Source organism: Peromyscus maniculatus, chromosome 19 (genome assembly GCF_049852395.1).
Source record: "Peromyscus maniculatus bairdii isolate BWxNUB_F1_BW_parent chromosome 19, HU_Pman_BW_mat_3.1, whole genome shotgun sequence".
NCBI classification, from domain to species: Eukaryota; Metazoa; Chordata; class Mammalia; order Rodentia; family Cricetidae; genus Peromyscus; species Peromyscus maniculatus.
The window spans coordinates 58,804,352-58,824,920 of NC_134870.1; the positions used below are offsets into that span (position 1 = coordinate 58,804,352).

At 42.5% G+C, this 20,569-nt stretch overlaps 2 protein-coding genes across 13 annotated transcripts in view; both read right to left on the reverse strand.

Moving 5' to 3' along the window:
* Positions 1 to 1,229, reverse strand: part of Spire1 (spire type actin nucleation factor 1) — a 114,675-nt gene extending 113,446 nt beyond the window's left edge. For 3 of the 6 annotated variants that reach the window (XM_015998386.3, XM_076555400.1, XM_006970071.4), the window contains exon 1: positions 814 to 1,208. In XM_015998386.3, the coding sequence (XP_015853872.3) occupies positions 814 to 1,099 (286 nt within the window). In that variant the 5' untranslated portion in view covers positions 1,100 to 1,208. Of the gene's footprint in view, positions 1 to 813 lie in introns of all 6 variants that reach the window. The other 3 variants (XM_015998300.3, XM_076555399.1, XM_006970072.4) reach the window with 3 other exon arrangements.
* A 3,332-nt stretch (positions 1,230 to 4,561) lies between these two features.
* Positions 4,562 to 20,569, reverse strand: part of Cep76 (centrosomal protein 76) — a 31,311-nt gene continuing 15,303 nt past the window's right edge. For 3 of the 7 annotated variants that reach the window (XM_076555402.1, XM_076555403.1, XM_076555404.1), the window contains exons 8-13: positions 19,504 to 19,692; positions 16,890 to 17,056; positions 15,150 to 15,483; positions 11,444 to 11,661; positions 11,119 to 11,161; positions 4,562 to 4,792 (exon numbers count right to left, since the gene is read on the reverse strand). In XM_076555402.1, the coding sequence (XP_076411517.1) occupies positions 4,634 to 4,792; positions 11,119 to 11,161; positions 11,444 to 11,661; positions 15,150 to 15,483; positions 16,890 to 17,056; positions 19,504 to 19,692 (1,110 nt within the window). In that variant the 3' untranslated portion in view covers positions 4,562 to 4,633. Of the gene's footprint in view, positions 4,793 to 9,779; positions 11,162 to 11,443; positions 11,662 to 15,149; positions 15,484 to 16,889; positions 17,057 to 19,503; positions 19,693 to 20,569 lie in introns of those variants that run through there. The other 4 variants (XM_015998696.3, XM_076555405.1, XM_006970073.4 and 1 more) reach the window with 2 other exon arrangements.

Below are 20,569 nucleotides of genomic sequence, written 5' to 3' on the forward strand. Positions count from 1 at the left end.
GCAACACTGAGGTCTTTAATACATCACAAGGCTGGCTTTACATTAATTAATAAAGCTTTGCTAATTTAACTTAAAAAAATGAGAGAACATTCTGGTAGCACTGATAATACTGTATTTAGGAAAGAATTTTCACTGCCATTTTACAGACTATTCTAATTACATTTTTCACCTTAAGCATTTTGACACTTCCATCAACTTTCTAAAGGTGAAGGTGGAATGTTTTGCTATGTTTTTAATAGACTTGCTTCTCAAAGAATGAATTAGATAAAACTGGATAGGGGAAACCTATTACCAGTCTTACCATCAATAAAGCATGTGAGTAAGCTCCTGGTTATGTGTCACTGTTTAGGTGGCAAAGTCATGAAGAATGTATGCGTACTAACTAAAAGCAATTTTCCCCAAATAGCCTGTGATATATAGAGAGATATAGATATATGCCTGTACTTTTCATCACAGCAAATTTTCCACACTCAGTACCCAGAGTCATCATTTATTCTATTGCTCTCCAAAACAGCAGAAATTCTCGGGGCTCGGCGGCTTCCCAAGGACTAGTGACGACTGCTCATTTCCCAAAGATGGAATCTTCCTGACAGGACCTCACGCGAGCCTCTTCTGAGCCCTCACTCCAACCCCGGAGCGCAGCCACCGGTCCACAGGCGAGACCGGCGGACACGCCACATACAGCGTCCCCGGAGCCCGGGTCCCCGCAGCCCCGCCCGCCCTCCCGGGGCCACCCGCCGGCTCCCGCTCGGCCGGGATGGAGGAGGGGGATGGGGATGGGAGTGGGGGGGGGATGTCGGACCGCGACCTCACCGGAGGCGGGGGGCGGCTCTCCCTCTTCGCCGGCGGCGGGCGCCAGGGTGACGGCGCCGTCCCTCCAGACGCGGATCTGCGCGGCCGAGCGCACCCGGCGGTGGGGCTGGCGGCGGGCGGCGGCGCGCAGGGAGCCGCAGCACTGGAAGCACACGGCCCACGCCTGCTCCTCGTTGATGGGCTGGTTGTAGAGGCGCAGGATCTCCTCCAGGCTCAGCGCGTCCCGGGAGCCCCCTGGGGCGCCGAGCTGCGGCCCCTCGCCGCCCGGGCTGGAGGGCTGCGCCATGCGGCCCGTGTCGCTGCGCTGGCCGGCCGGCCGGCGCTCGGGGTGCCGCGTCTCCTCAGCTCCGGAGCATCGTCTCCGCCAGCTGCCGCCGCCGCCTCCGCATCCCCGGGGCCGCCGCCGCCGCCGCCGCCGCCGCCGCCGCCCAGGCCGGCCGCGCGCCGCCGCGGGGACTAGGCGGGGACGCCGCGGCGCTCGGCGCTGGCCAGCACGCCGCCGGCCGGTAGCGCGGCGACGATGGCGTCCGCTCGCCCCGCCCCGCCCCGCCTCGCCTGGCTTCGTTTTGCCTTCGGGGGCCGCGCGGCCGGCCGAGCGCGGCGCGAGGCCTGGGGGCGTTGCCCCCGAAGTGAGTGACGTGCGGCGGGGGGCGAGCACGGCCTGGGGGCGTCGCCCCTCCCTCCCCCGTGTGAGTGACGTGCGGCCGAGCGCCGAGCGTGGCCTGGGGGCGTCGCCCCCCGTGTGAGTGACGTGCGAGGGGCGACGGCTGGACCGGGTCCGGGGCCGTGGGTTCTGCAGAGTCTGCGCGCGCGGACAGTGCTGGCGTCTGGCCGCCAAGTCGCTGTCACCCGGTTTCGTCTCGCCTCGGCTCGCTCGTGGTCTATTTAAGAACTTGAATTCAATCTGGGGCGAATTGCTAAAAAAGAAACGGTCATCTGAATCGCCCCCCGCACCTGGCTGCCCGTGGCCTCCCCGCGTTGGCCCGCGAGCACGGCTCCCCTTGGCCCCTCGAACCTGGTCGCCATTTCTCCTGGCCACTCGACACATACTGTCCCTGTCCATTTGTAAAATTAATCTTTAGATCTATTTATATATACATTTATTTTCAAACAGTCTCCCTGGCTAACCCAAACTGGCCTTGAACTCGCTGTTCTTCAGCCTTGGCTTCCTGAGTGAGATCGCAAGGTGTACACACACCTTAGGTTTCTTGTGTCTGGGTATTCTCTCTCAGCTCACATATTCAGATGAGGACAGCGGTCTTGGGCTTGCCTCGCCGAATTCTCCGAAAGCCTGGGGTGCGGTGCACAGTGCTCAGGGATTCAGTAAGGCAGCCTTTCAGATTCATTTGAAATGTTACAACAGACTTCCTGGGGTAGACTCCGATAACCACGCTCATCCTAGCCCAGTTAACCCAGCCTGTCATATGAGAAGGTGTCAGAGACAAAACTAAGGGACCTCCCTGAACCCATTCAAGTGTTCGATTAAACAGATAATTCTTAAAATGCCCATCCATTGGTAGATGGTTTTAATTGGTAACATCCCACCCAGGCTAGTCTTCTAGAGTTGTAGCATCAACCAAGTAAGAAAATCATAGTCGGTACCATTCTATGTGGAATGTGGGGAAATGCACGCACACTACAGCTAATCTTATAGTAGACATCATCATAGTTAGGTAATGTGTAAGATGCCACCATGCAGACAGCAGGAATTGAAAGAAAAACAGAAAGTCGTTAAGGGTAAGAAATGGAGAGGCAATCGAGGAAAAAAGCTCCGTGAGTACCCTTTTGTAAAACAAACCTCTCAAGCAGAATCACTGAATTATTAGTTGGGGCCAGGGAGATGGTTCAGCAGGGGAAAGGACCTTGCTGACAAGCCTGACAGACAGACCATAAAGTTGTAGGAGAGAACCCACCCCCACAAAGTTGGTCTCTGAACTCGGTGAGCATGTGCATATACACAACACACACACACACACACACACACAAATGTAAAAAATAAATAATGCGGCATTTATGTACAACAAAGCTCCGAGGCAAAGACCTTTCTCATTTCTTGTGTGTGAGAGTAATACATAGTAATACTAGAATTACTATAATAACAATATGCTAACATTCCCAAATTTTGCTATTTTATTTTTTAATTAAGAAATATTTTTATTCATTCCACATACCAACCACAGATGCCCTGGATTCTGTGTGGCTTTTGAAAATACAGAAGAGCTTAAAATTTTTTGAACAATGCAGGGAAACAAATGGGCAACTTTTGTGGACACCATCACCATCTTCTGGCCTTATAGAGTATTGCTGCCCATGGCACACGAACCAGTTTTGACCTTGCCTTTCCCACTCAAAACATGTTAAATGTATTAATGAAAGGATTCCATGAGCCATTCACTCAGACAAGGCAGTAAATAAACACCCAAATAACTATAACAATGTGGAGAAGGAGGAAAGAGGTGGAAATGAGCAAAAATTTTGTTAAAATCCAAATTTTAGAATTTTTAAAATTATTTTTATTTTATAAGTGTTTTGCCTATATGTATGTCTGTGTTGTGTAAGGGTGTTGGATCCTGGACTTACAGACAGCTGTGAGCTGCCATGTGGGTGCTGGGGATTAAACCCAGGCCTTCTGAAAGAGTAGCCAGTACTCTTAACCACTGAGCCATCTCTCTAGCCCATAGAATTAGAATTTTATGTAACCCAGGCTGGCTTCTAATTCTCTGTAGCCACAGATAACTCTTGACTGTGTACCCATGCTTGATTTATGTAGGGTCAAACTCAGGGTTCCTGCATGCTAGGCAATAACGCTAACAACTTAGCTCTACCCACAATCCCCATGTTGAATATTTTTTTAAATTCTTTGAAAGCTGATTTGCAACCCTAGGATTGTTTTCATTTCCTGAGTAATAATTTTAAAATGTAAACATTTTGAAAGGGAAAAATACCATGAATCACTGTAAGGTTATACACAAAGAGAGGTTTGAGCTTGGTTTTGTTAAGTACAAATTCTGATATGTAATATGAAGTAAATGCTCTGCCTTTTGTGAGCATACGTGTAATTAAGTTGAAGCAAGATGACAGCTAGAATACTGACATTCCTTCTCGACACAGAACAAGCAGGAGGAAAATCCTTAAAATCACGTCCACATTCTAGTATGCATCTACTCAGGTTGTAGCTGAACAGTGGGCACTGTGTGTGTATGGAGAGTTCCAGTATCTTGCGGTTTTGATGAGACCCTCGTCCTCCATCACGACATTCTCTTCCCAGTGACAGCAAGCTGCTCAAGGGATGCCATGCTCCTTGTGGATCCCTGGAATCCTGTGCCATCGTGGGCAGTTTTCTGCTTCTTATTTTCCATTCGGTCTCAACAGGCTCAAATACCTTTATGTTTGGTATATTTCATTTGAGTTACTCTCACTGATTTCTTTTTTTTTTTACTCTGTAATTCGGGGTTTTTTTGTTTTGTTTTTCTTTTTGTTTTTCAAGACAGGGTTTTTCTGTGTAGTTTTGGTGCCTGTCCTGGATCTCACTCTGTAGACCAGGCTGGCCTGGAACTCACAGAGATCCTCCTGGCTCTACCTCCTGAGTGCTGGGACTAAAGGCATGAGCCACTGACACCTGACTGTAATTCGGGTTTCTAAAAGTGACTTTATATATTTAGAATGTCCAAACAATCCAAGTCAACATTTAAGATATCTTCAAAGTATCAGGAGATTAGTAAAAGAAAATGGCATGGGTAACTCAGAATATAATCTTAAGTTTTCCTTGATTTTCTTATGTTTATTTTAAAAATAGGATCCTGGAGAGTTTTTCTTATATTTACTTATCATTTTTGTAGAATAATTGTACTTCATGCTTGATACTCTGGACGCGAGGCAGGCTGAGCTGCTCCGAGGCCTTTGGGGGGCACGTCTTATCTGTGCAGCCCAAGCTTATCCCAGACACTCCCAGACAAACGCTCCTAAGAGGCACATTCACCTAGAAAAGTACACCGAAAGGGGAAAAAAAATAGAACAATGGGTTTTTTCCATGTTGTAACCTCAATTTCCAATGTCAATCATTATAGTCCTTATATTGTAGTGACTTTTAATGCTTTCTTTCTCCAGTTATAAAATCCAAAGGGGGAGTTATTATTATCACTGTCTTACAGGTGGGATGATACAGTGGCAGGACAAATGTAGGGCTGGTAAGTGAGAGGGTGGGAGCGGAGTCCAGGCCTCCTGATCACTCTTCCCGGCTGCCAACACTCATCCCTCCTCCTATCAGGTCTAGGAGGAGACCATTATGACTGTTTAAAACCCTAGCTGAAATTCCCAAACGAGGCCATCCTCCTTGATTAGTTTTTGTAAATTAATTGGCATTTAGGCTTCGTCACCTCCATCATCTCCCACAGTAATTGCTTTCCACCGGACTGACATGGTCCCATCCCTATAAAACAATTACAAGTCATCACGGAAGGCTAACTTACAGTTTAAAACTGATATCTTGGGCTGGAGAGACAGCCCCGCAGTTAAGAGCACTTGTTGCTATTGCAGAGGACCTAAGTTTAATCCTCAGTGACTACACCTCTGGCCTCTACACACGTGTACACATGCACACAAATGTACATATACAGACACACGCCAAAAAATGCACATACACATACACAAATACAAGTACCAATTAAATGATTGGACTCTCTCCTATATATACTTTAGAAGATAAATGTAGCATTTAAATAATTTTTTTTTTGACACAGTCTCATTCTGTAGCTCAGACCTACCTGAAACTTAAGTAGCTCAAGATAGCAACTCTTTCTCAACCTTTGGAGTGTTGTGATTACATGTATGAGCCACCACATCTGACTAAAGACATAGTCTCAAGCCTGGCATGGTGGTATGTACCTTTAATCCTAGGCAAAGGCAGGCAGATCTCTCTGAGTTCAAGGCCAGCCTGGTCTACATTGCTAGCTCAGAACAGCCAGGACTACAAAGAGAAACCCTGTCTTTAAAAAAAAAAGGCATATTCTCAAAATAATTAATGCTGAAGATACTTTTTTATAAAGACCTGGGGCTGAGGAGATAACTCAGGAGTGTGTTTGTCACGTTACAGAACATTCACTTAACATAAAATAAAGGCAGTAGTGAGGGAAAAAAGAAGAAAGGGGGTGAGGGAGGAAACAAGAAGTAGAGCATGGTGGTGCAAGTAATCCCAGCACTGGGGAAACTGAGGCAGGAGGATCTCAAGTTTGAGAGCAATCTGGGCTGCACAGCAAGATTCTGTCTTAAGGAAGGGGGTATCATAGTGGGGCTCACAAGATACAGGGATACCAACACCCCAAAACAAAACAGTGCTGGAGAGATGGCTCAGCGGTTAAGAGCACTGGCTGCTCTTCCAGAGGTCCTGAGTTCAATTCCCAGCAACCACATGGTGGCTCACAGCCATCTGCAATGAGATCTGGTGCCCTCTTCTGGCCTGAAGGAATGCATGCAGGCAGAACAATGTATACAGAACATAAATCTTTAAAAAGAACAAAACAGGCATTAGAAAAAAATAAAAAGTAAAATGGTAGGCCTAAGTATAACAATATCAATAATAATGAATATATAATAAATAATAAATGTGAATGTATTTTTCTTGAAGAGGTTATTGGGAATTCAATACATACTCTTCCACATGCTAAGCATGTATTCTACCACTGAACCCAAGTGTGAATGTATTTAACAATCCCATCAGGACACACAGACTTTCAACTGGATTTTAAAAAAGATTCAGTTATATGTCATCTGTTTAAGGTACACTTTAGATTCAAAGACATGGATCAGTTGAAAGTTTAAGAATGGAAGAGGCTATGATCATGAAAAGCAACATTCCCCAATGTGTTCCACACTTTGCAAGTGACCTATTAGAACGCCAGCTGACTTTCTCTCCCCTACCTGCCCCACCCCATTAAAAAAAAAAATGTATACAGAGTTCTGCCTGCATGTATGCTTGCACACCAGAAGAGGGAACCAGATTTCATTGAGATGGCTGTGAGCTACCATGTGGTTGCTGGGAACTGAACTCAGGACTTCTGGAAGAGCAGCCAGTGCTCTTAACCCCTGAGCCATCTCTCCAGCCCTCCTTTTTTTTTTCCTAATATAAACTGATCTTAGAAAAAGAACAAGGTTGTGAATTCACTTTCCCAAGCACAGAACTCCACTATAAAGAAACAGTAATAAAAGTGTGTATTGCTAGGGGTGTGGTGCCGTTGGTAAAGTGCTTGCCTAGGGGGCACAAGGCTCTGGTTTGGTTTCCATGACTACATAGAACTGGGTGTTGGGGCACACATCTGTAACCCCAGGACTCAGGAGGCAGAGTCAGGAGGTCCAAAGATTCAGTAACCCTCACCTACCAGAGTGAATTTAATGGCTTATGTGAGACCCTGCCTCAAAAAGATAACTATCACAAACTGGGCATGATGGTACGTACACACCTGTAATCTTAGCACTTGGGACTGCAGCAAGTTCCAAGCCAGTCTGGTTTACTGAATGAATCCTAGGCCACATAAATGGGATTGTTTAAAAATAAAAGAAGTGTAGTACTGGCATAATAGGAAGAGAATTGTGACTCAAGAAAAAACATGTACATTTATGGTCAAATAGTTTTCTTCAAGAAGACAAGACCAAGGTGGAAACTTTCTTTCTTCTTTTGGTTTTTCGAGACAGTTTCTTCGTCCAACAGTCCTAGCTATCCTGGAACTCGCTTTGTAGCCCAGGCTGGCCTCGAACCCAGACATCCACCTGCCTCTGCATCCCGAGTGCTGGGATTAAAAGTGTGCACCACTACCACCCGGCTAAGGGAAAAGTTTCTAAAACAAATAGTGCCATTGCACTACCCTCAACCTACACCTTATATGGTTCACTGAAAACTTAAATAAAGCTGAGAAGAGAATGTGTATCTGTGCAGCTACAGATTCAGCAACAGATTCTTCAGTCACAACTATGAACCACAAAAGAAAAAATAGATATATTGCTTTTTGTGAACATTAAATTCTTTTGTACTTCCAAGGACACCCTCATCTGACCTGAGGGCATGCATGGACATGGTGCACATGCAGACAAGCAGGCATACATACATAAAAATAATTCTATAAACAAAAAGTCTATACGTCATTTCATTCAAACTCTTTGTTATGCCATAGGAAAATGAGTTTCAAATGTATTCATCATATGTCAACTATAAATCAAATATAATTATATTATACAGTGCTCTATCTGCATATACACCTACATACCAGAAGAGGACATCAGATCCTTTCAAGGATGGCTGTGAGCCACCATGTTGTTGCTGGAAACTGAACTCAGGACCTTTGGAAGAGCTGTCGATGTTCTTAACCACTGAGCCATCTCTCCAGCCCCCAAGTTTAATTCTTAAAGATAAAACTTAAATACTGGATGTGGTGATGGACAACTATAATAAAGCAGTTGGGAGACTGAGGCAGGAGGATTGCCTAGAGTTTGAGACCAGCAATAGCTACATAAAAAGACTGTCTCAAAAGATCCAAAAGAGCTGGGCAGTGGTGGCGGAGCCAGAGGCAGGTGGATCTCTGTGAGTTCCAGGACAGCCAGGGCTACACACAGAAACTCTATCTTGAAAAATAAGAGAGAGAGAGAGAGACAGACAGACAGACAGACAGACAGAGACCAAAAAGAACATACTGATGGTCAATATCACAAGATCTGGCACAGGCACACCTGTGAGGAATTTAAGAAGACCCACCCTGATGGAAGGTTGCACCGTCCCTAGGCTCGGATCCCTGTTTGACTGTGAAAAAAACTCTTCATCAGCGGTTTCAAGATCTACAACCCTGACTCAGTGCAACCTCCAACTAGAGCCAAAACAAACCCTGCCTTCCTTGAGTCACTCTCATCATGGAACTTTATCACAGGAACAGGAAAGGGAACGAAGACACAAAAATTTTTACTAAGACACAAAAATTTAGCACAAGAATTCAACTGATCAGTGAATTAACTGCATAACCATCTTTTCCTCTCTTTTTTAAAATGTGCATTGGTGTTTTGCCTGCGGGTCTGCCTGCCTGTCTGTCTGTGTGAGGGTGTCAGCTCCCCTGGAACTGGAGTTACAGACAGTTGTGGGCTGCCTATGGGTGTTGGGAATTGAACCCAGGTCCTCTGCAAGAGCAGTCAGTGCTCTTACCAGACTCTACTAAGTGTGTAACAAATTTATTTTAGAATTTATAGCAAAGCGTGCTGAAATACATGTGTTAATATACAGGAAGGCAGAAGGTCCAACCTAATGATAAAAGAGCTTTGATCTCAATACATACAGCTTCTTTGTAAGTGCCTCACAGTTGGTCTCAAAAGTTGAAAATTACAAGCAATTTTCTGTTGATGGCTTTACGTGTAATTCCATTAACAGATTAAGTCTCTAAAGTGACTTTGTCAGTCTTTAAGAGATCAAAACCAAGAATAATATTTTTAGACAGCTAAAAAAAGTAAATTCATAAATACTCACTTCATAATTGTTTTCTAAGTTTTAAGATATGTTGAGGTGAGTTCTTTTGTTTTTTGTTTTTGTTTTTCAAGGCAGAATTTCTCTGTATAGCTCTGGCTGTCCTGGAACTGGCTCTATAGTCCAGGGTGGCCTCAAATTCACAGAAATCCGCCTGCCTCTGCCTCCCAAGTACTGGATTAAAGATGTGCCATCACTGCCTGGCACAATATCTTTAGATTTTAATTTCAAAACGTAAGTTTTAGGCCAGTGAAATGGCTCAGCAGGTAAAGGTACTTACTTGCTGCCAAGTCTGATAACCTGAGTTCAATCTCCAGCATGAAAGACAGTACCTTCTCCTGAAAGTTGTCCTGATTTCCACCTACTCTGTGACATATATCCACATGTACACACACACACACACACACACACACACACACACACACACACACACACGAAGTCAATGTAAAAAAAAAGGTCAGACATCCAAAAATAAATAAATAAATAAAGTCATTTTATTGCAACAGTAGGTAATGAAAAGAATAAATAATTTGGATAGTGAACTAGCATACACTTATTTCTTAAGACAACCAATGGATAAAGCAACTAAACTAAGAAACTGCACACAGAGGCAGGCAAATCTCTGAGTTCCAGGCCAGCCAGGGGTACAAAGTGAGATACTGTAGGTGTAGTTCAGTGGCAGTGTTTGCCTAGCATGCAGGAAGCCCTGGATTTCTAGTATCATAAAAACAAAACAACCTTCTGCACAGAAGAATGGACAGTCAAACTTAACACATTTATCATTTATCATTAGCTCCTTACAGAAAGTCAAATCACTTTAGTTTTTAATGCTTACCAAAACTTTTAAAACTTGCTCAATTTAAAAATAAGTGAGTATGAACTCATGTTTTTTCTCAATGGTCTCTTATGATTTTTCATTGAGATTAGTCACATGTACGCTGATGTTTTTAACACAACAAAAAAATAAAAAACAACCTATATCGTAACAAGGAAGTATAATAAATATTTTCTAAAGTGCTCAATTCATTGTAATAATGTTCATAAATTATATACACTCCCACAAACTCATGTGAGATTTGTTATTAATATTTTTTTTGAGACAGGTTCCCACTGTATAGCCCTGACTGGCCTGGAACTTGCTATGTAGACCAGGCTAGCCTCTCATGCGATTAAAAGCCACCACACCTGGCCCTTCTTCCTATTCTTCCATCAAAGTCTTCATATCCGTTTCTGGAAAGCCTTGAATACTCTAGTGTCATGAGTAAACCACAAAATTATAGTTCAGCAAAATATATTTTCATCTATGTAATAAATAACCTATTATGAGATCAATTTCTTCTAATTTGTGTAAAATAATCTTTCATTTATGAAAAATAATGACCATTTTGATTTAACTACAGCTTAAACCACTAGACAAATCTCTTTACTTATTAATGTAAAGAAAAAAGGTCATATTCACAGTTAAACTACTGAGTCCCTCAAAACAAAGTACCATTTATTATTATACCCTTAATTTATACTAAATTCAATACAAACTTTTTTATCCTGAATTTTTAAGTACATACATGATTTTCTAAAACATTAGCAGTCAGATCAATACAAAACAATCACATCCAAAGTCAGAGGCTGAATTTAAATTAAGAAACCTTCACACAGCTAGTCAGTCATATACAATTCTAATAAAGCACAGGAGTAATTCTTAGGAAACGTTAGTCCTATAATACTGAGCGATATTTACAAGCAAACATGATCCAAACAGCACATGCAGATTCAGGGTAGGTAAACACTCGAACACGGACTGCCAGTCGCACCTGGTCTCCACGGCAACAGATTATTTCTTCACAAAAAGGAGACCTATGTAAAAAGAAAATGTATTGAAAGAGAAAGTCACTGACGAAGCTCCCACGTGTTCATGTTGTCACTCCTAGCAACTATCAGAATAACTGGTTTTCTAGATTTATTTATTTTTTTTGTTTTTTCAAGACAGGGTTTCTCTGTGTAGTTCTGGCTGCCCTGGAACTCACTCTTAGACCAGGGTAGACCAGGCTGGCCTTGAACTCACAGAGATCCTCCTGCCTCTGCCTCCAGAGTACAGGGATTAAAGTTGTGCGCCCAGCTGAATCCATAACTCCTTACCGAAGGCACGTGGCAAACGCACGCCTTGCGTTCCTATACACGAAGTGTATGGGGAACCCTTTGAACGTGTGGCCGTCAGGTACGGCCCTCCTTATGGCGTCCTGAAACTCCTCATTGCCGGCAGATATGCTTGTCGTCCGCTCAAATTCATAGGAAGCCAACGCTGGCGATAAGAGATAAGAGAGCTGGTCTTCCCAAACAGTGGTGAGGCCAAGGTCCTGCAGCAATTAGAAAAGTTAAATCTATTGATAGTTTAAAAAACAATGAAATAAAAATGTACTTTCTGGGGCCGGAAAGATGGCTCAGAGGTGAAGAGCACTGACTGCTCTTCCAAAGGTCCTGAGTTCAATTCCCAGCACCCACATGCTGACTCACAACCATCTATAATGAGATCTGGCACCCTCTTATGTACACATAATAAATAAATAAATCTTTAAAATCTACTGCTTTGTTTTGTGTTTTCCAAACAGTTTCTCTATGTAGCCCTGGCTTTCCAGGAACTCACTGTAGACCAGGCTGGCCTTGAACTCAGAGATCCGCCTGCCTATGTCTCCCGAGTGCTGGGTTAAAGGCGTGTGCCACCAGCGCTGAGCTGTGCTTTTTGTTCTTTGGCAATGTCTCTGAACGTGATCTTGATGGGCAAGGAATTTATAATCCTATTGCTTTAGCCTTTGAGTTCTAGGATTACAGACATCCCCAGCACTCCGTACAACTAGGTGTGAAAGCGCACACCTGTAATCCCAGCACGCAGGAGGCAGAGGCAGAAGGACCGAAGTCCAATCTCAGCTACACAGGACGTATGAGACCAGCCTAGGATAGGAGACCCTGTCCTCTCCCCTTGCCCCTCAAAAAGTTTAGTAAGACAATCTCCACCAACTCATCTGCAGAGGGGACAGCTTGGGCTACATAGTGAGTTCCAGGCCAGCCAGAGTTACAAAGTAAGATTCTGTCTCAAAACCACAAAAATAAATAAATACATAATTTAAAAAAATGAATAAATAAAACATGTTAATTTCTTCCTTTTAATTATTGCATCTTGTCTTTAACGTCCTTATGAAAGAACTCTACATGGCTAATAAACAAGACATCTGATCCTATTATTAAAGGAATGCAAATTAAAGCTAGGATGAGGACAAAGTTTTACAACAACCCATGTGGAAGAAAATAAACAGGACAGGGCTAGAGAGAACACTTAGTAGTAGGATCTGTAGCTCTTGTAGAAGACCAAATTTCAATTCCTAGAACTCACATGGCAATTTACAACCACCTGTTAACTCCAGTTCCAGGGAATCTGATGCCCTCTTTTGACCTCTGCAGGCATGACGCACACATCTGGTATACATACATAGACACATACATGCAGGCCAAAACACTTTCACATAAAATAAAATATATAATAAATCTTAAAAAACAAACAAACAATCAGAAACAAGCCTGGGAGTGGGGACAAAAGGAAATTAATCAAACTGTTTTATATGGATCAATTATCTGAATAAACCTTTCATAAAGAGGAAATCCAACCAGTCTGACTGTAGAATGTGAACAAATCTGTAATTCTTCAATCTAGGAGGAAGTAATAACTTCAGAAGGTTCAGCAGCCTTGGGAATCCTTAAGAAACATTTATTTTTATTATGTGTATGTGCATGTGTCTGTGTGTTCCACATGTATATGGGGACCTGAAGAGTGTGTCGGATGGAGTTACAGGCTGTGAGCTAACAGACATGGGTGCTAGGATCTGAACATGAGTCCTCTGGAACAGCAAGAAGTGTTCTTAGCCACTAACCTACCTTTCCAGGCCAGATTTAGCCATTTTCACATCCCACAACTATGTCCCATGACTTCCATCACTATTATCTTCATAAGGGCAAGGATAGGCTAATGAGTGACTACTGGTATTGAACACACTTAAGAAAGAAAGTTGGTGTTGGTGTGGCCCCGGAGTTTGGTTTATGTCTTTCCTCAGGACAATGAGGTTCCTCTTCGCATTCCTGAGCACTGAACGCACCCTGTGGCTGCTGCTGAAGCCCAACGTGACAGAGACCTAATGGGTCATCATGAAAAAAATCTACCCTTCTGATGCCAATGGAGATTGAGAGCCAAATATGGCCAGCTTTGGCAAGCATTAATGTAAGCCTAGGAATTGTAGCCATGAGATTGGATTCTCCAGAAGAGCTGCCAGCTAAAGTCATGCTTGGATCAAGAAAAACAGGCCTTGGAGGTTCATGTTACTGGAGTTGTATCCATGCCAGTGGATGTCCACACAATCCAGAAGAGAATTTGACATTGCTGCTGCCACTGTTGGCTGTTATAACAATGGTGCACAACGCTGCTACTGTATCTGGGATTACCATTTCATAATTGCTTACTACAGCTAGCACAGTGGACACCCTGGCAACAAAAGTAGCTACTACAGTTAGTTAATCTTTCATTCTATTGAGCATGATAAATTTAATTCAGTAGTTATATACATCTTGATTGGCTTTGAAAATTATAAATTTATAAACTCAAGTTCCAGTTGCTTTTGGGATACTATCTTACAAGGACTCCAATGTACAGTATGGCTCATTAAGGAAGGGAATGGCTCAGTTGCTTTTAGCCTACTGTCTATGGGTGTAGGCTAAAAGCGAGATAGGACCTCTGTTGGTCTTTTCTGTATCGAACACACAGATTGCAAGCCCAGTGCCACTTTGAGATCTTTGGCAGCAATTAACCATGCAGCTCACACATGATTGAGCCAGTATGAGAATGAGTTTTCAGAGACAGGTAATGCCTGGGGGGCACTCACCAACCTAAGACAGAGCACCTGTGTGGCCTGGGCACTCGTCTCCATGACGGGTAAGATGACCTGCTGACGTCCCACGCAACCCAAGTCAGAAGCTCATTTTTTAATAAAAGAGGGACCTGCAGGGCCCTGGCCCCTGTTTTGGGTAACTGTTGCCTTGCTTGCGGACCTTGACCTTGATATCCTCCCAATGCTAATTCCCTGCCAGGTTCCACTCTCCTGAATGCTTAAGGGAAGTTCCTTGTCTGTGTATCCTGAATAATGGGCGTTAACAGCTTAGATGCAAGATTGTAAAACATCAGTAGTGAACTTCTGCCCTCCGGGGTCCTCCCATTATACTGTAAGCCTGTATTTTAGACCTCCTACCTCCTTCAAGAAATGACATTCGACATTTAAAATTAAATATATATATAAAATTGAATGAATACTGCGAATGTAATCTATGAATACCACAGATGTGATTAATATTATGAGTGTAATTTAAAAAAAAAAAAAGAAAGTTGGGGCTGGATAGAGGGCTCAGTGGTTAAGAGCACTTGTTGCTCTTGCAGAAAAGCTAGGCCCAATACACAGTACCCACATGGCAGCTTGTAATTGGAATTGTCTGTAATTCCAGTCCCAAGGGATCCAGAGCCCGCTTCTGCCTTTCATGGGCACCAGGCATACAAGTGGCACATACATATACCTACAAGCAAAATACTCATACACATAAAATAATAACTCTAACCAGTTATGATGGTGCACATGTTTAATCCCAGCACTTGGGAGAGGCAGGTGGATCTCTGAGTTCCAGAACAGCCAGAGCTGTTACACAAAGCAACTTTGTCTCAAAAAACCAAAAATAAAATAATTCTAAAAGAAAAATTAGAAAAAAATGAAACACGATTAAAGGAAGTATGAAGCTACAACTATTTGTTAGTTACCTTTCTGTGTTCCGACACTAGGAGCCGCAGCTGCATTTCGATTTCATTGCTTGTGACTGAGGCATCAATCGTGGATGCACACAGAGGTGGGAAGGGAGGGAGGGATGTGGTAGCACCTGGAGCACACACAGACTTAATTGCTTCTTCACTCATGGGTTTCCACTTGGATTCGTCATTCAAATCAAATATGCAAGTTTCTACTGCATCTGAGGGTTGACAGTTTCCCAGGAACATCTGATGGTTGAAAACACAACCAATTGTTCGGTAGGGGTACAATGGTTTGGGCTGTTCAGCAAGTGGAGGTTCTTCAGGATTAGTAGGCTTGTGGATGTACCTAAAAGACATCATGATTTTATACAATGAGAATTTTAAAATTATAAAGGCAGTTATCCTACTACGGAAAAAACAAAAACAAAGCTGTAATTACTTGCCAGGACTCAAGTTTGGCCTTTGATTTTACTTTCTGTACCTTCACAATCGCATTACTCTGTGTGTTTACTCACTCGCTCACACTTGTGCATGGGAAGCTGATACTGCACCACTGTCTCTATAGCGACCCACTTTTTAAAAGATGGGGTCTTTCCCTGAACCCAGAGATCACAGTTCAGAATAGACTAGATGGTCACTGAATCCCCAGGATTCTCCTGTCTCCCCACTCACAGCTCCGGGGCTTCTAGCACATGCCCACACTAGGCTTTTGCATTGAGTTCTGAAAATCTGAACTCACACTCACTTAGCAAGCGCTCCACTGAACTATGTCCCAGACAATTAACTCTGCCTTATCTACATAATACACCTTAAAAAAAAAAAAAAACCAAAACGGTCAGAGTTATAGAAAACCTTGGCTACAGAGTGAGTTCTACAATAGCAAAGGTTACACAGAGAAACCCTGTCTCAAAAACAAAACAAAAACCAACTTTACACTTTCTTTTTAAACAATAGAAAATATTCTAAGTTGGGTGGTGGTGGTGGTGGTGGTGGTGGTGGTGGTGGTGGTGGTGGTGACAGCAGCGGCGGAAGTGGACCACACCTTTAATCCCAGAACCTGGGAGGCAGATTTCTGAGTTCAAGGCCAGTCTAGTCTACACAAAGCAAGTTCCAGGACAGCCAAGGCTACACAGAGAAACTGTCTCAAAATTTTTTTTAGAAATTAAAAAAAAAGAAAGAAGAAAGGTTCTATACCTATAGTGAAGATCAAGAAAGTTTATCCCAGAGAGCATTATAATTAAAATAATTTAACTGTATATTGTTATGTATGACTACCTAAAAAAATTTTATATACACAATACTATAATATCATGATGGTAAAGAATATTTTAGAAGTGCATAGTATTTTCTTAAAGGTCATTTATTTAGCTACCTTATAAACACGTACTTTTGAGGACCATCCTAACAAACAAAACTTCTGTAATTTCAAGATGGCTCAGTGGATAAAGATGCTTGCTGCCAAGCTTCCTGACCTCCTGACTTGAGTTTTAGCTTCAGGATGCACATGGTGGAAGAAATCAGTTCTGCAAGTTGTCCTCTGACCCCCAGTACACTCAGTAAATAAACAAATAGATGCAAGGCCTTGGGTTTGACCCCCAGCCCAATTATACCTATCGTCATGTATGATGTCCATGTGTGAGCACACACATGCTATGGCAACCCAAGTGGAGTCAGTCAGAGGACAACGATTTGGACTCAACTCACTGGCCCTAGACCTGCATTTTACTATCCTTGTAAACATAGTTGACTAACCTGTGCCCTGTTAAACTCTCCCAAAACGTGATGGTCCCGTCAGTCCCACAAGTCATAACCCATGCATGAGGTGCCCCCTTTGCCTTGGTCCCGACACAGACAAAAGCCTCCAGTCCATATCCAAGAAGAAGGCTGCACAGCAGGTTAGCATGGTCTTCACAGTCACCCTGAAGGCAAGTCAAGGAAGGTTAGTAGGTATTCACAGCTCCATTAAATACCGAAACAAAAACTACAATAAAAGGTTCAAGTTCAACCACTAGTCCAGCGTTAATCTAAAACAAGGAGAACATATGCTACTTGAAAGGGCTCTAAATTACAAGGAACATTGACATAAGACACGGTCTGGATCTTAGCTGCTGTGTATCTAGTTCATTAGAATTTCTGTTGCTACTGGATTTAGGGCCAACAATGAATTTTCACATATACATTATATTTATCTGTTTGTTTTGCTTTGATTCTTTTGTTTTTCAAAACAGGGTCTCTCTACATAGCCCTGGATGTACTAGAATTCACTATGTAGATCATGCTGGCTTTGAACTCACAGCAATCCACCTTCCTCAGCCTCCCAAGTGCTGGGATTAAAGGCATGAGCCAACACTACCTGGCTTTATAAGTTGGATTTTAATTCTATTTGATAACTTTCATAAAACACATTTTATGACAAGAATAATTAGTTTGGGTTAATAATCATATGACCACAGTGGCAGGCACAGAATTTACCAACCCTAAGGTATAACTTAGTCAAACTTTTGTTAATTGCTTAACTTTTATGACTGCTGGGTCCCATGGAGACCTAGGAAGGGTGTCTTGAGCTATCTGGTATGTACTTGATACCTGCTCCTTTGAATTATGTGAATTTTAACAGATTGACACTGATTTTGGGAGTATTGTCTCATTAAATCTGCTTTGAAATAGTTACAAAGCTGGGACCAACCCTTTTGTGTTTATGGGATCCTTCTAAGCATTTTCAGTACTCTGCTATAGTTATTAAGCTACATGAACTGAGTAAACATTAGTATATAAAATTCACTTGAGAGTTTTCATAAAGTTTAAGTTTTTTATGAGTTGAAACTAAATTCTTTTTTTAGGGAGAAGAATACATACTAAAATAAGCCCTAAATTTGGAAACCTTTAGAAATAAGGTGGGTAGAAAGCATTCACTGGCTGAGTTTCTCATTTTGTTGTTTGGCAATAAGGCACATAACTTTATTCCAAGCACTCAGGGACAGAGGCAGGTGGATCTCTGTGAGTTTGAGACCAGCCTGGTCTACAGAACGAGTTCCAGGCCAGCCAGGACTACACAGAGAGACCCTGTATCAAAAACACCACAAAACAAACAAAAATAAAAACAAGAAGTAACCTTTCCAACGGACAAATCAACCTCCACTCAAATGAGCTGTCCTTTGTGACTGTGCACTCTATTTACACAACCATGAACAAAACTACTACAGACAGCACAGGTGGAAGAAGCCTGTCTTTTCCAGTTGCACCGACAGGAAATGTTAAAACACTCTTACTTATTTGCTCATGATACTAGCAACAGTTTTAGAGGAGATTAAGAATCATCCCATAATCCAAGTTAAATTACTGAAACCATTCAAAGTTTAGTATCAGGAGCTGGAGAGATGGCTCAGCAGTTAAGAGCACTGGCTGCTATTCGGAGGACCTGGGTTTCCCAGCACCCACAAGGTGACTCAATCCTCTCTAACACCAGTTCCCGGGGATTTGATGCCCTCTTCTGGCCTCTGTAAGTACTGCATACATGTCATGCACAGAAAAACATGCACTCAAAACATCAATACACATAAAATAAAAATACATAGTTTTCTTGTAAAGTTTAATATCAAATTTATACAAGTTACTAAATACAATTCTGTTTAAAACTGAAGAAAAATGCAAACCACTAAATCCAAGAATTTTTTTCATAGTTATTTTGTTTATAGATCTTGTTTTGTTTTTTGGAGACAGGGTTTCTGTGTGTAGCCCTGGCTGTCCTGGAACTCACTCTGTAGACTAGGCTGGTCTCGAACTTCTACCTCCCAAGTATTAAAAGGGATTAAAGGCCTGCACCACTAGCCCCCAGCTAAGATTTTTGTTTTTTTGAGATACAGTCTCACTATGTAGCCTTGATTTGACCTGGGGCTTGCTATGTACACTAGGCTGGCCTCATAGTCAGAGAACAACCTGCCTCTTCCTTTGTACACCACTACCTCCAGATGTTCTGTTCTTGAGACAGGATCTCCCTATATAGCACAGGCTGGCCTGGAGCTTCCTGTTGTCCAGACTGGCCTTGAACCCATGATCTTTTGCCCCAGCCTCCCAAGTGCTGGAATTACAGGCATGAGCCAACACATTTAACTCTATGACTTTGTTTCTGACAAGTAGGTATGAGTCTCTATCATAAAGGAACAAACAACATTCTATTAAATCAGAAATTCCATACAAAAATAAAGATGGTAAGTTTTAAGTGCTGATTGTAAATGTCACAGATAATAGAGGTAAGATTTGACTTGTTCAAGTTGATAATATGTACATATTCAAGGAAACTCTGTATGCTATAAATTAAGAATACTTATGGTAACGAATATCACTATTTGTTATGTGTGTACGATACCTTGTTTCTACAGAGAAAAGCCAGCAGAGTGCACCACTGCTCCTGTTTGCCACCTCCTCCGATGACAGGGGCTCGTTCGTAACCAAGGACATTAACAAACCGCGCTGCTTGCCTCGGAGTATCCAGAAGCCGTCCAGCTCGAAGTGGTTTAACATAGGAACAGACTGGTCTATTTATCCCGTTCTCATCCTGGAGGAAGAAGGGGAAAACATGAGCTGCAACACCAAGTAAATCATCCCAAGTGTCACATCTTTCTATTATCCTGTAGATTATTCTGGACACCATTTATTGAGTGTATACCTTGTATCTAGCACTAGGCTACTAATGGCTGACTAACATCTTTTACAATTGTCATAAAGTCTACTTTATTCTCATTTCATAAATGAGACAAACTATAGCTACTATACAGTGGAGCCAGGATTATGTTTTGCTTTCTTTTTAAAGACAAGGGTTTCTCTGTGTAGCCCTGGCTGTCCTGGAACTCATTCTGTAGACCAGGCGGGTCTCGAACTCAGAGATGTCCTGCCTCTGCCTCCTGAGTGCTGGGATCAAAGGTGTGTGCTGGAACCAGGATTTTTAAAGCCTAAGCTGTCTGATGTCAAAGCCTGTAGTAGTTAAGAACCGCTCTGAAAAGGGGTCAGCAGATAGATAAAGGAAGGGAAGGACATCTAAATCTAAGCTGAAATAATCCTTTGTATTACCACACAGAACTTAATATCCAGACAAAATATTTGACTGTTAACCTTACATTTTTCTTAATATTTTGATTACTAACACAGCCAAGTAAAGGAGCCACTGGTGATTAAAACTTTGGAGATGATGCAAAATGCTCTGATGGAATAAAACCTAACTCAGGCAATAGAAACACTACTGCTCAATTTTTAGAACCACTAATGTATTTCTACACAGCACTTCTCCAATACAATCCCATACCTTAGCATGGATAACACCATATAAAGTTAGAAGCAATTTTTCTTCTTCTCACCAATGCTAATTTAGGACTTTTTTTTTTTTTTTTTTTGGTTTTGCAAGACAGGGTTTCTCTGTGTAGTTTGGTGCCTGTCCT